This window comes from Pundamilia nyererei, unplaced genomic scaffold (assembly GCF_000239375.1).
Source record: "Pundamilia nyererei isolate P.nyererei 1_Seehausen unplaced genomic scaffold, PunNye1.0 scaffold00163, whole genome shotgun sequence".
NCBI classification, from domain to species: domain Eukaryota; kingdom Metazoa; phylum Chordata; class Actinopteri; order Cichliformes; family Cichlidae; genus Pundamilia; species Pundamilia nyererei.
Window position 1 is genome coordinate 594786 of NW_005187564.1, and position 15112 is coordinate 609897.

At 37.8% G+C, this 15112-nt stretch overlaps 1 protein-coding gene across 1 annotated transcript in view; it reads left to right on the plus strand.

Moving 5' to 3' along the window:
• Positions 1-15112, plus strand: part of thsd7ba (thrombospondin, type I, domain containing 7Ba) — a 189621-nt gene that overhangs the window by 136060 nt on the left and 38449 nt on the right. The window contains exons 15-16 of the mRNA XM_005745722.2: positions 10922-11188; positions 11708-11886. Coding sequence (XP_005745779.1) covers positions 10922-11188; positions 11708-11886 — 446 coding nt within the window. The remainder of the gene's footprint in view (positions 1-10921; positions 11189-11707; positions 11887-15112) is intronic.

Sequence of the window (15112 nt, forward strand, 5' to 3'; positions counted from 1 at the left end):
GATAAAAAAAACTTATGTTGTTTCACTTTTACATAAAATTACAAAATTAATGAACATTTTTTATGTCCTTCTGCATTTACTTCAAACTAATGAGTCTTGTTTATTTATTCATATTCTATTACTGCAGATGGTAAAAAAAATTCTTTTGTAAAATTTGAGTAGAACACTGCCAACTTTTGACCAACTTCTACAGCTTTTTATTGTTTTGTTTTTATTTTAACTAATTGTTAATTACAAAGTTATAGTTTAAAAGAGTAGAACAACTTTGAAATCTGAAAAAAAAATGAAAACAAATGAACTATGCCAAGATCTCAGCTTGTGTGGCAAATTTTCTGCCTTTAATATAAATATGAATGATGTCCTGAAGTCTTTATTTGCTACAGGTGTGTTGTTTGTGCTTAAAATCTCATTACAACATTGACAGCATTCAAAATATATGTAACTTGCCAGTGTACACCTACACGCACACTATACTGCCAAAAACATTCCAAAAAACTCATCCATTCAAATTCAGATGTCCCAATCACTTCCATGGCCACAGGTGTATAACATCTAAGCATCTAGGCACACAGACTGCTTCTACAAACATTTGCAACAGCTGACATTTGCTCTCAGGAGCTCAGTGAATTCCAGTGTGGTACCATGACAGGATGCCACCTGTGGAACTGGAAAGTCCAGTTGTGCAATTTTCTCACTACTAATTATTCCACCATCCATTATTACTGTTATTATAACAAAGTGGAAGTGAATGGGAATGACAGCAACTCAGTTATGAAGTGATACACCAAGTAAAATCACAGAGTGGGGTTAAGAGATACTGGTGTGTAGAGATGTCGCAAACTTTCTGCACAATGAGTCACTACAGACCTCCAAACTTCATGTGACCATCATATTACCTCAAGAAACAGTCTGTAAAAAGCTTCATGTAATGACTTTCCATGGCAGAGCAGCTGCATCCAAGACTTACATCACCAAACACAATGCAAAGTGTCAGATAGTGTAAAGCACGCCAACACTGGAATATAGAGCAGTAGACATGTGTTCTCTGGAGTGACAAATGCTTCTCCATCTGGCAATCCGATGGATGAGTCTGAGCTTGGTAGTTGCCAGGAGAACGGTACTTGTCTGACTTTATTGTGCCAGTTGCGAAGTTTGGTGGACGGGGTTGTTGGGCTGACCTTTTAGCTTCAGTGAAAGGAACTACGGTATTAATGCTTCAGCATATCAAGACATTTTGGACAATTTTATGCTCCCAACTTTATGTGAGCAGTTTGGGGATGGCCTCTTCCTGTTCCAACATCGCTGTGCGCCAGTGCACAAAGCAAGGTCTGTAAAGACATGGATGAATGAGTTTGGTGTGGAAGAATCTGACTGGCCTGCACAGAATCCTGACTTCAGCATCTTTGAGATGTGGCCCTAAGAGACTGTCACCCAGGTTTTCTCATCCAACATCAGGGCTCACAAATGCACTTCTGGATGAATGGTCAAAAATTCCCATAAACACACTCCTAAACCTTGTGGAAAGCCTTCCGAGAAGAGTTGAAGCTGTTCTAGCTGCAAAGGCTGGGCCGACATCAAATTAAACCCCATGGATTAATTTGATGTCAATTGTGTTAAGGCTGACTAGTGAGTACTTTTGGCAGTACAGTGTATTACTCAGTGATACTAAAATTTACTAAACAAATATAGCATTTTAAATGTATTTATGAAGAAATGTACAATACTGTAAAAACTCAAATGTGTTTTTCCAGCACTTTGTTACAGTGTGACTTCACACAGTTCCTATAGTTTAATATCACGTCTAAATTTGATCCCTCACAGCTTGTAGTCTCTTATTTTAGTACAGATGGCAAAATCTGAATTACATGCTGTGGTTTCAGACCAGGCAGGATACTATTGGTCTACATTAATATTTTATCTGTTGCTGGAGGGGTTGCAGTAAACATGTCCTGTCTCCTTCTATATTGCTCTTATAATCCACCACATGAAATCAAGCTTAGCTCATGGGGAAGTGTGTTAGCATAATTGTCTGTTCATAGCAGTCAGAACATGTGAATATTTCAATTCACTTGTGTCTTTATCACTTTTTATCACCAAATTTATCTGGACATTTGATTGGAAATGATCCTACTTTCTTTACCAAGTGTAAGGATAAAGAAGTTTGTAAACTACAGCATACAGTCATTGCAGCCGGTGTTATCCTTTTTAACGTTGGTATTAGATTGGTCAGTCATCCAATAGTCAAGGTGTCTGTATGCCTATAGGTACCAGGGCAGAAGAATTTGGATGGTTTTCAGTTGTTGGGTCTGTCTGTTTGTGCGTCTCATCATGGCAAAATCTGATCTTTGAGACAGCTACTCTAGTGGGAAGAATTTTATGTCTGTTTGTCTGGATGACAGTGAAATAATTTTCTCAGAATGATTTCAGCATTTGAAGATATTTGACAGGATACAGGTGGATAAAGGACATTAAAATCAAGGTCGAATTTGGAAATGAGTACTAAGCAACCAGTGCTTTCAGTGTTCTCAGTGTTCTCTGTTCCCATCTAGTCAACTTTTAAAAATTTTAATGTATTTTTACTATTGTATTTTGAAGTACCTTTATCTGGTGAAGCATATACCAGCCTCATATACCAGTGGCAAGCACTATACTTGTCTGTAAACTGAACAGAGGGGTTGCACATGTAGAGCTCTGCACAAAGACTCAGTGAGTGGCAGGAGAGAGGGAGAAACTGGAAAATGTATTTTATGTACTTTACGCCATGAAGCACCAAACGGTTAACCACATTTTGGTATCTATGATCTAGATCACCGTAAACTATATTTAGTGGACTTAAGTAGACAAATATCATCAGAGAACTAAAATTTGTAAAATGTACCTTATCTTTATCCCTACATTTCTTTCTAGGTTTGCTTTTACAAGGTTTTAATATTGCATATTAATACAAGTAAACTAATAAAATGCATTAGCTGCCTTAACAACTGCAACATTTGTATTTAAACAAACAAACAAACATAGACAATCATGTTTGGGCGGCTTCAACTTGGGCCTGCCAGGACACTAGGCTTGTAATACACTGATGGAGATCCAAGTGATAAAAGGCAATGTAAAAACTAACCTCTAATCATTACAGGTTAAACAGGGTGGAAAACTTGCAAAAGCAAATATACATTCAATAGCCACTTTATTGATTTCTAATGTAAATATGCATTTAGGCACATTGACATTGTCAAAACGACCTGCTGAAGTTTAAACATCACATTGGGGAATAAAGGTTATTGAAGTGACTTTGAATGTCGCATAGTTGCTGTTGCCACACGGGGTATTCTGACTATTTCAAAAACTGATGATCTACTGGCATTTTACCACACAACCATCTCTGGATTGCAAAAAAGGAGATCATATCCAGTGAGTGGCAGTTCCCTTGCTATTGCAGAGATCAGAGGAGAATGGCCAGACTGCTTTGGACTGACAGAAAGACAACAGTAAGCAGAAAATCATCTTTTAATGCACAACTTTCAAGCCTTGAAGGTGATGCACTACAGAAACAGAAGACGACACCAGGTCCCTTTCCTGTCAGCTGCAATAGTAAAATAAGACTACAATCTCATGGTATACTGTAGCTGACAAGTTTGCACAGTAGAAGATTGGACGCATGTTGCCTGGTCTAATGAGTTCTGCTGCAACATTTTTATGGGTAGCATCAGAATTTGGCATAAGCAACATGAAAGTATGGGTCCATTCTGGCTTGTATAAACAGTTCAGGCAGGTGGTGTAATGTGTAAAGGTCTGTGGTATATTTTCCCAACACCCTTTGGGCCTCAGGTAACAACTGAGCATCATTTAAAAGCCACAGCCTACCTTGGTATTGTTGCTGACCATGTCCATCCCTTTAAGACCACTGTGTATCCATCCCTTAAAGACCGATGCCTCCTCTATAGGGATAACACTCCATGTCACAAAGCTCAAATCATCTCAAAGTGATTTTTTCTAACATGGCAGTGAGTTTCCTGTACTCCACTGGCCTCCACATTCTCCAGATATCGATCTGACAGAGCATGTTTGGGATGTAATGGAATGGGAGATTCCCATCAGGGATGTGCAGCTGACAAATCTAAAGCAACTGTGTGACACTGTCATTATGGACCAAAATCTCTGAGTAACATCTCCAGCATCTCGTTGAATCTGTGCCACATAGAACTAAGGTAGGTGTGAAGTCACAATGGGAGATCAAACCAGTAGTAGCAAGATCTATCTATGAATGAAGTGGCTGGTGGGTATAATTCTCTATTTAGAATAAAAGCTGTTTGTAAAGCTCTGTATACATTATTTTTCATATTTTAGTTCGTACCATTCCACTTATGTTCACAAACAGGCTGTGCTTAAAAGGAGAAAGGCATAAAACGAACAGCCATACCCACTGTTTACTGTTCTGTCAGCTTCTGAACACTTTCCCTGCCCTCTGTCTTATATACTAAAGGACACAAACATGTTGTTTTAAGTAGCAGATTTAATTTATTACACCTCTGACTTTATATATCACATGCTTCAAAAATAGCAATTCATTTCAATTAGATGGGAGTGTATATGACACTCCACATTGAGGCAGCATCGGCTCAGTTGTTAGAACTGTTACTTTAAAAACTGTCCATAGGGAGGCTGATGCCTCTCTGTGAGGAATTTGCATGTTCACCCAGTATAGGTTTCTTGCAGGTGCTGTAATTCCCAAACGTCTAAACACATGCTGAATAGGTGTGAATGTCTGTTTCTATCACTATGATGGTATACGATTCACCAGTATACTGCATACTGAACACCACCATTATCTTTTGCTGAGTGTTTTTGGGACATCTCACATTATCATTTTACTCATTTCCATTTGGCTGCCTGGTTGTGAATAGATGTGCATCAGATTTGTTTAGTGTTTATCGTTAGCAGCATTGGTTTACCGCGTGTTGTTGAAAACATTCTGAACATATCATCTTTAACTCATGTGTCTATGAATAAATAACACCTTAATAGTAAATGCTGAAGGTCCGTTTCATACATCAGTAAAATACTGAAAAATTGAACCCGTTATAAAAAATAACTCTAGGGAATGATAATATTCTAGTTTTATAAATACACCAATGTCTTAATAATATAAATGTTAATAGGGAAAATAATTATTGTTATGCCGCTGTAAACTGAATCAGTCAGAATTTAACTTGGGTGAAAAAAATCTTTTAGAAAATCATCATTTTTTTCAGCACTTTCCTTTTAAGTGCTCAGTAGTAGCTGGTGCTATATTTTCCAGGAGAATGAGTGGTGAATGAGTATTCAAACATTACCTTCTGTGAATTATTTCCCCCACTTATCCGAGAGCAGTGTTTGTGCAAGTATCCTGAAGACCTTAAATGGTAAATGGCCTGTATTTATATAGCGCTTTACTAGTCCCTAAGGACCCCAAAGCGCTTTACATATCCAGTCATCCACACACTGGTGATGGCAAGCTACATTGTAGCCACAGCCACCCTGGGGCGCACTGACAGAGGCGAGGCTGCCAGACACTGGCGCCACCGGGCCCTCTGACCACCACCAGTAGGCAACGGGTGAAGTGTCTTGCCCAAGGACACAACGACCGAGACTGTCCAAGCCGGGGCTCGAACCGGCAACCTTCCGATTACAAGGCGAACTCCCAACTCTTGAGCCACGATCGCCCTTAACTGCATTTCAATGATTTAGCCGGCATTGTTAGTGTGCATTTTACAACCGCTCTGACTCTGAGCCTTCTAAGTAGCTCCTGTGTATCATTTTAGACAGGCGTTTATTGAAATATGCTCGCTCCGATGGTCAATGGCTATCTAGAAGCTGATTTCATTCCATAATTTTTCTTTTGTATTTTTTCTTCTTTGTGAGTTCTTATGATTTTAATGTTAAGAAGTAGTTTCTTTGCAAAGCTGACCTGACTTTTTATGTTTAATGGGTAAAATTTTTGATTGCTAAGTGATGGGTTTGAAAAGTCTTTAAAAGTCCACTCAAACTGCGAAGAAGTGTGTTGGTAAAATGTTTTAATGAAGTGGGCTGGAATTCAAAAGGACAAAATTTGTAGGATTTATTACACACTCTGGGGTAACATAACAAAAGCTTTAATATTATGCCGCTAGAGAGCCAGACAACAAACTGAACAGTCAGACTTTTTCATTCATGACAACTGTTACTCAGCCACTGTAGGACTGATGACATGAATAATTCACTTTAAGTGCAACTTGAGGAAGTTAATATTATATGTAAGAATATAAAGTCTATCAGTCAAGCTATATAGCAGCTTTAACACATATTGAATTTTTTTTATTACAAAAACATTGTAATGCACTCTTATTGTATTGTACAAACACTTTATTTCTTAGGTTTGCTTTGAAAAAATATCAAGAATAAAGAGTCAGAGCATTTTAGTCAAAATCAGTGTGAAAAAATATAATATATTCTCAGTGTTTATGGTGACATTTAAAAAACAAACGTACGTAAGCCATGAATCAATTCAACCTTTTGAAATATGCATAAACCAATCAGTAAACATTAAGAAAATACTTTATCTCACAAGTCAAATTCATGTATTTTTTAAAGACAGGTGCAGATGAAATAGGGGGGCATGGCTCAGCATCAACAATGGAACAGCCATCATTCTTTAACAGTTGGGTGTCAGAACATACAAAGATATGCATTCACATTGTTCGATAATTCTACATAATATTATGGCTTTAAAGAAGCATCAGGTTATGACACATTATTTATGGAAGATTTAGAGGAAAAATCTCTATACAAAATACATAATATTAAAATAAGCTAGATATTGCACTCTTTGTGTTGCCTGCAGATCTTTAACTAGTAATTTGCCTGCAAAGTCAAGTTGCCAGTGAAGTGATATTGCACTGGCACTTTTCAATCAACCACCAGCAGTGGCATAGATTGAACAGATTGTTGGTGAATTGCACTGTGACGGCAGTGGGTTCACACTCGATAAGGAATGTTTGCAATCAAATCATGTTACGAAACAGATGGACTGCTCACTGACTGGGCACACGGGGAGCTAAAGACACCCAGGATCCACAAAATAAACAGAGGTGCACAGGCATAGCAGGATTAGTACAACCACAGGGCAACTCTTTTACCAGGTTGTGAGTGTTTGTGAGCTCTCCATTTGGCTCGGGTCAAGGAGTTCTGTTATAGTGCTTTCATTTTACAGTGCACGAGGTGTTTACTTTAATTGTAACAATAACGTAGCAATTTGCTTATTCTTGGGGGAATGCAATTCATTAAAGTGTTGAATGGTTCTATTCATGTGGGACTAACAGGATTTATTTTAACCAAACAACAAGAAAATAACCACCTCAAAAGCAGTACTGCATAAACCTACAAATAATACAATGCCATCTGTTCTTTCTACAGCAGGTTACATTGAATTTTCTTCCTTTTAAAGCAAGACTTTTAAATTAGGTTTCTTTTTTCCATGACTCTGAATTGAATGAGTGAAAGAAAATTGATGTATAAATGTATATTGAAAAAAAACCTCATCATGTTAATCACTAAAAAGTCTCCTGATAGTTTTTGAGGAATCCTTTTTTGCTTGGAGGTGCTATTACAGTACATTTGTGTGTAATAGACAACAGCACATAAGGTAAACATGTCATACTACACCAGGAAACTGAAGTAATCTCAGTACACTTTGTAGGTTATAAGACTTAAGTGGCTATTAGAAAAAAGTACAGAGGGTCTCTGCTTTCTGAATCCACACTTAGAGGCAGCTCTTCGGGGCAGGCTCTAATTTTAAAAACTAGCAGTCTCAAGTAAATTTGCACTTTGACAGAGATTTATTCTCTTCAGATAGTCTTTAAGGTACAGTGGAGCCTGTTCATCTTTATATATATAACCAGAATTATTTGGGGTCAATGTCAGTATCTCTTCACGTCTATGAGGCTTTACTGTAAAGCATTAAAATCACCTGGAAAGGAAAGCAGTGATAGACATTACACACCTTAGCAACATGTCTTCAGATATCATCATACTGTCACAGCACCTACATTGTTTTGCTAAATACGCTGTCAATGTTGCTATAGTAATGTATCTGTCTCTACATAATACAAACACTCAGTTGCTTGAGTGGCAGCCAATTTGTTCTTTTATTAGTTTGTTCCTTTATTCTGTATTTCTGTGGAGCACTTTATAATGCTGGTTTTGTGCTATACAGAAATCATTGTTATTATTGTTATTATTACTTTAACGTGGAGGTAAACATGATTGCAATATAGTGTTTTTTTCAATTTCAGCATAATCAGTTTAACAGTAACAGTGCATTTAATCTGGCAGAAGGGATTCACATTTGCAGATCTGATGTATTATTAAACAGAGTTTGGAGATTCTCTGGTAAAAAAACAGCAACCCCTAAACATATTAATTTTACACACAGTATACCCCAAACCTAAGGGACACACAAAATGATATTAATATTAATGTAATAAGCAACACACAAAACAATGTCAGGGACTCATTATGACCTAAATTGCATTTTTATTTTCATTTTGAATGGCAAGAAGATGAAATATAAAGATATGTAACCGTTTTGTCTTCCATTTGCTTGAATTGTCCCTTTATAGTCTTTGAGGTGTGTGGGTGGGGGGCAGTGGGCTTGTCAACTTAAAATTTTTCTCTAGTACTGACGAGTACATGAAGAGGTGACAACAGAGGGGACTGTTTAATCTATTTCTTTATTTTAACTGATGCATCACTGAAAGCAGGATATTTATAGGTGTTATGTTATCATATGACACAGCAGACAATCTATCATAAGGTAGACTTCTGAGGGGCTGGGCAGCTTGACAGGTTGTATCTGTTGCCAGTCCAGATATTGAAAGTGGCATTTCCAGCCACTGTATTACTATTGTTGTTTTAAATAACATTAAATAACATTAAATAACTGTGAAAATACTCGTGCTCAATCCACTGTATATCGCTTAACCCATGTACTAATACCCAGTGATAAAGACGGATGATAGTGTAAAATGTTTTCAGTTAAATCCTCTTTCATTTCTTAGACTCATTTTGGTGCCACAATCTCTATTAAAAGAAGCCGTACCAGAACTTGGCAACCCATAAGATGCGCTGTGTTCTGTGGATTGTAAGTAAGCATGCTGTAAAAAAGGAAAAAATAAATAAATAATTAAATTGTTGGAGTACAATTAAAAAAAGCTTGCCAAAAGGCAAATTTATAAAAATGATTATGTGATATAAAACAAGAAGAGACAGGCTGAAGGAAGGTAGGCATTCCAAACACAATCACAGCACTTAATCGCAATGTAACAGCTGAGCAGAACATTACAGATTAATGATATAACTAATGTGTCTGTGCAGCTTTGTCCACCCATTTCTCCACTATTGTCAACCCTCTGAATCAAAGACTCTGCACTTTTGATCATTATTAATAATAAACAGCAACCACTAAGTGCTGGTGAGAAATCATGGTTGTAAAAGAATGAGAGGGAATAAATGCCCATTACCAGAACACATTCAAGAGATTTTTAAATGACAGATCTTTCTGTGTTCCCTGCTCGGTGGGAGAACACTGCAATGCTGCGGCACTTTTTATCCTTCCTGCTCCTCACGGTAGCACACAGTGCACGAATGTGCTATATTCAACGATGGTGCATTTACATACAAATGAGCTGCAACAGGTTATAAATATAGAAATGATGTTTTAGCTGAATGGAACAATAATCTTATTTGTATTGTCCATTTTAATATTGTTTAAGTAGTATGGTAAAGCAATTCTAGTCAAGTCTAACCTTCACTGTAGCTGTAGTGTCATAACACAGACACTAAGCATGCACCATTTCCCCAAGGGGGTTAAAATAAATGGAGAAATTAAGCAATAATACATTTGCGAACAGCACCAATTATACAATGAGGTTTTTTGGGCGTCACACGACAAAGGGAACAAATAAGTGTTTTTTTGTTGGTTATGATTTTATTTGTTTTTTGTTTTTTTAATGCCTCGGGGGTTTTTTTACTGCCTCGGCTGTGTTTCTTCTAAAGGAAGTCAACAAACATAGACTAGAATCGCAAAAGATGACCTACTGAGTAAATTGGTTTACATCCAGCCTCGCAGCAGTTTGTGGTATATAATGGGAAAAGCCTGCCATTTGACTGCAGTATTTTGTGGTGGAACCACTCGTAAGAGGAAAGAAATGTAGTATTATACAAATATATTTCAATAAATACTACATAATAGCGTTTGATAACTATACAATAAAACACAGCTACTGTCACTCCATGTTAACACCTTATGCTCTATTATTGTATGATGGCAGATTTAACAGTTGGTTACATTGTCTTAGTTCATCTTTAGACAATATACTGTATTTCTGCACATAACTATGATTTGGGCTTAAATGTGAGTGAGAATAATGAAACTTTAAGCCAGCTTCTAAAGCAATTCACTGCCTTGCGGAGTCAGCAGTGAAAGGGAGGCAATGATTCCCACAAGAAATGAAACAGTGATCTTATTAGCTAAGGCTCAAATACAAGTCTCTTAAGAGTAGAGATGGTGGTTTAAGAGAGCAAGCGAACTTGCAATGTGCCTGTAAGTGTCTCACAGTTATAATGGTGCAAATTAGCAATTTACACTCAGCTAATAGCTACACTGGTTATTTAGTTTTCTCACCTGCTGACTTTGTAAATTTATTAACATAAATACATTCTGTTACATTTAATGAACACTTTTTAATTACTGTAACTGCTGTTTATGTTAAACAATACACCTTATTATACATTCATCTCTCAAGACTCTTATCTAATGTGGAAAAAAGCTGTCCTCGTGTCCTATTACAAAACATGTTCTGCCCATCCAGTTCAGTAATTTTGCATTGTTTGTCCATCTTCTGCTTAGGTCGTAGCAAAAAAAAGGAAACCTGCTTGAATAAGGAGTTGTACCCGCTGGAGGAGACAGAGACATGTCCTTGTGATGAGTTTTTGTCCCAGCCCTGTGGGAACTGGTCTGCTTGCATACTCCCTGATCCTTCGGTCTTGGGATCATCACAGGGCTGGATGAGCCATCGAGAGGTGAAGGATTGTGGCCAAGGTCTGCGCTACAGGGCTGTTGCCTGCATTAACCAGCAGGAGAACCTGGTTAGCCCTGCACTCTGTACAGAGTCAGGTAGGACTAATTGAGATATGCCTACAAATTACACATTTTAGCTAAAAATAATGAGTATCCTTCATAAACATACAACATTGTATTAGATACATGCAACATAGATTATATCTCTAATTTATTTCACTGTATATAGTAAATTGATGATGAAATTTGATGAGAGTATGAGAAATTTAACTTTTAATGTGAAAGAAAAATGTCAGTGACTAAAACACAACTGTAAGTCTTTGTCCTATATGGTCGTTTCCTTGTGTCGTGAAGCCTTGCTGTGTAAGTCTAGCTAAAAACCAAACGCAGAGAACAACAATTTTTTTAACACACTGTAAAAAGCTTATACAGCATAGGAATTAAATGCTCATTAGTCAGTTTATTAGCCCTCGGTCTCACGGTGGGTAAGTCCAGGGTCTGGGGTAACACTCACCAGTAGCGTGACTGTCTGACATAATTAATGTGATCTGCACTGCAGCTGCAGACCAAGTCTGAATCATCCCTGCCCATTCTGTCTGCCAATTTAAATTCCAGGCTACATTGTGGAGGTTTGCCACATCCCTTGCCCCATAGACTGCAAGCTCAGTGACTGGTCAGCTTGGTCCCCCTGCAGTGCATCCTGTGGCAGCGGGTTAAAGATCAGGTCTAAGTGGCTGAGAGAGAAAGCTTTCAATGGAGGACGACCATGTCCCAAACTGGATTTAAAGAACCAGGTAAGGCTAGCACCAGTGTAGTATATAGAATCCAATACAAGAGGAAAAAGCAAATATTGAAAGGTAACTGTTTGTTATGAATCTGTCCTCAAAGTGGAATTCGTATTCACTTGTTGCTTGATCTTTATTAATATTTATTAATAACAGTTAAAAATTTCAGGGAGAAATTTACACAAGGAGACACAGTAAAACCACACAGAAATGCGCTCATCAGCTCTTTTGCTGCTTATTTAAGTTCCTTTTTCTCAGACTTGGTCATTTTCAGGGATAATACAGTTTTCAATTCTGTTTTATTTATGTAGGTCCAAATCATAACAACAGTCATCTCAGGCACTTTATAAGGTCAAAACACTACAATAATAGAGAAAAACACCAACAATTAAACAACCCCCTTTGAGCAAGCATGTGGCAACAGTGGGAAGGAAAACCTCCTTTTTAACAGGAAGAAACTTCCGACACAACTAGGCTCAGGGAGGAGCAGCCATCTACTTGACTGGTTGGAGGTGATGGGAAGAAGACAGAAGAAAAGACAGACTGTGAAAGAGAGCCAGAGATTAATAATAACAAATAATGGAAGTCACGTGTACTTCTGCAGTACATGCAACACAGAATTATGCTAAATGTGGAAACAAATACCGTCTTAGTGCTAATAGTGTTCTCCTTGCTGTACGCAGGCACACACTATCTTATACAGGAAACATTTGTACGGTGCATGCTGCAGTTTCCATGTGAGTGTTTGACACATCTCATTTAGGCTTTTAGGATACCTTTGATTAATTCTGCTCACATTTCAATGACAAGGTTTATTACCCTTTAGGCAGAGGGACTCAGGGGTGATCAGTTCATTGTCTGGTGTTTTGAGTCGCCAAATCAATGGCCTTGCAAGACATGCCCTTTCCTTGACATAAAAATGGAAGAAAATTAAGTAACAAAAAAAGAAAGAATAGAGAGGAGGGAAGTGGACAGATGGGAGCTTTTGATATTCCATAGTCAGGTTTTTTTGCACAGCCCTGAATATTTTGTGACAGCACATCTCTCGTGGGGTCACGGTTTAAAGAGGGGAAGTGTTTTATGAATGCTGCCTCTATGCTTGAATGGGCTTGAAAGGACACTTTAGTTTGTAGAGGTCAGTATGGAGATGAGGCATGGCTGTGTGAAAAATATTCTAATGTGTTCTAGTGGAGATTTGTGTACAGATGGTTAAGTGCCCACTAACAAGGTCTATATGGCCCCTGTTGTAATGCCCTGTAATAACCCTCAACACTTAAATTGGAGCTCACTGTTGCCCATGTCCTCATGGATTTATCCAGACTGTGGAGTGGGGCTCATTGTTAACATTGCTAAATTGGACATTTAAAGTGAAGTACATCTGTCCAAAGTGTGGGTGGAGAGATACTCTAACCTTTGTGCTAGTTCTGTAGGCATAGAGCTGCGAGGGTGCTTCCTCCTGTTATGTCAAATGAGGAAACTTCTAAATGGTCTCAACAAGATGTCAAAGAAAGATTTATCCTCTGGTTTATCCTTGCTTTGTCCTAAAGTAACTATCGTCCATTGCTCTCTATTTTTACATTTGTAAAAATGTAGTTAATGTCTGTTAGGAGTATTTCACCACAACGAAAATTCTCAATCCTAATTGGTCTCTCCTCTTTCACAAACACTTGCTCTCCTGTCGCTGACTCTGAACTGTGAATCGCTGTAGCCAAAGTCTAGCCTCACACCTACCAGCAGATGTTTCCCCTTGAGCCCCAGCCAGAAGTGATTGGCTCGACAGTTATAAAATTTACAGCATGCCACAAATCATCTTCTTGTCACACGGCTGAGTGAGCACAAAAGATAGGGGGAGAGATAGAGAAAGGAAGAGCCAGAGCAAGAAGGAAAACGAAAGCGAGAGAGAGAGAGCCACCATGGAAATAATGAGCAATAATGGCTACAATGTCAAAAAGGCTGTGCAGAAGCTGCTCTGTAAAGTAAACTCAAAAGTGTGCTGTTAATGAGCAAGCCCATATGTATGTATATATTTTCTTTTTTTTTCTTTTTTTTTTGTACTGATAAATGAATGACCATGAACAAGTTAATCATGATGAATAATGCATGCATCACTCTCACTGAAAAAAGTCCCCAAGCTGTGGTGTACAAGTGGGAAATGAGTAAGTAAAGAATTAACTTCATGTTGAAGAATACTAAAAACTCAGCACTCTTGTTTGCACTTTGATAAACGCCACCCCTAAACAGCAGTTGTTCAGTCACAACTAGCCAATGTTTTTGATTTTATCCATGTATGGATCCAGCTGTAACACTGACTGTATATAAATCATAGCAAAACTATGTTTAGATTAATTAGAGATAGACCAAAATGTGAACATGCATGGGCGCATATCCATCTTTCTATCATTAGTATGTACCTAACATCCAAGGTCAAGCTGAGTATAATTTCAGTTACAGGTTACCAAAAAAAGCGAGTATATCTGTGTAAAACTCATCAACTGAAATAATGCAAGTTAGTCCTCATCCAGCACAATGGGACACATTCCATCTCCCAAATCGACCCACCCATCCCAAAGTGAGTTGTGGTGGGTCATTTGCTCGAACAGTCCCAGTGGATAAGACCTAGGCCACTCCTGTCAGCTAGCAGCTATCAACAGGATATTGAATCTACAATTCACCACTGATAAGAAGATCTTCTAAAAGAAAACTGGAAAGATCTTGTCTGGTCTAATGAGTCTTAATTTTTGCTGCAGCATTTGGACAGTAAAACAGGGATCCACCTCAGACTGCTGGTGGTGGTGTAATGATGTGGGGGATATTTTCTTGACAAACCATAGGCTATGGATCATGTCTTTGTGTTCACTGTATTCAATTGACCTCCGGAGTCACCAGATGTCAATCCAATAGAGCGCCTCTGGGATGTGGTGGAATATTCAAATTCAAATTCAAATTTTATTTGTCACATACACAGTCATACACAGTATGATATGCAGTGAAATGCTTACACAACTGCTCGTGACCTACAGAAACAGAAAAAAAAGGCTATGAATAAGATAGGAAATAAATATGAAAATTAAAAAGGGTCAATTTAACTATAGGAAGGAATAAAATATAAATTAAGGTTAAAAATGAAATAACTGTACAACAACAAATTAGAATGAAGGGTAAATTTAACTGGGAAAGAATAAGATAAAATATATAAATTAAAGTTGAAAATAAAATAACTGTACAACAAAATACA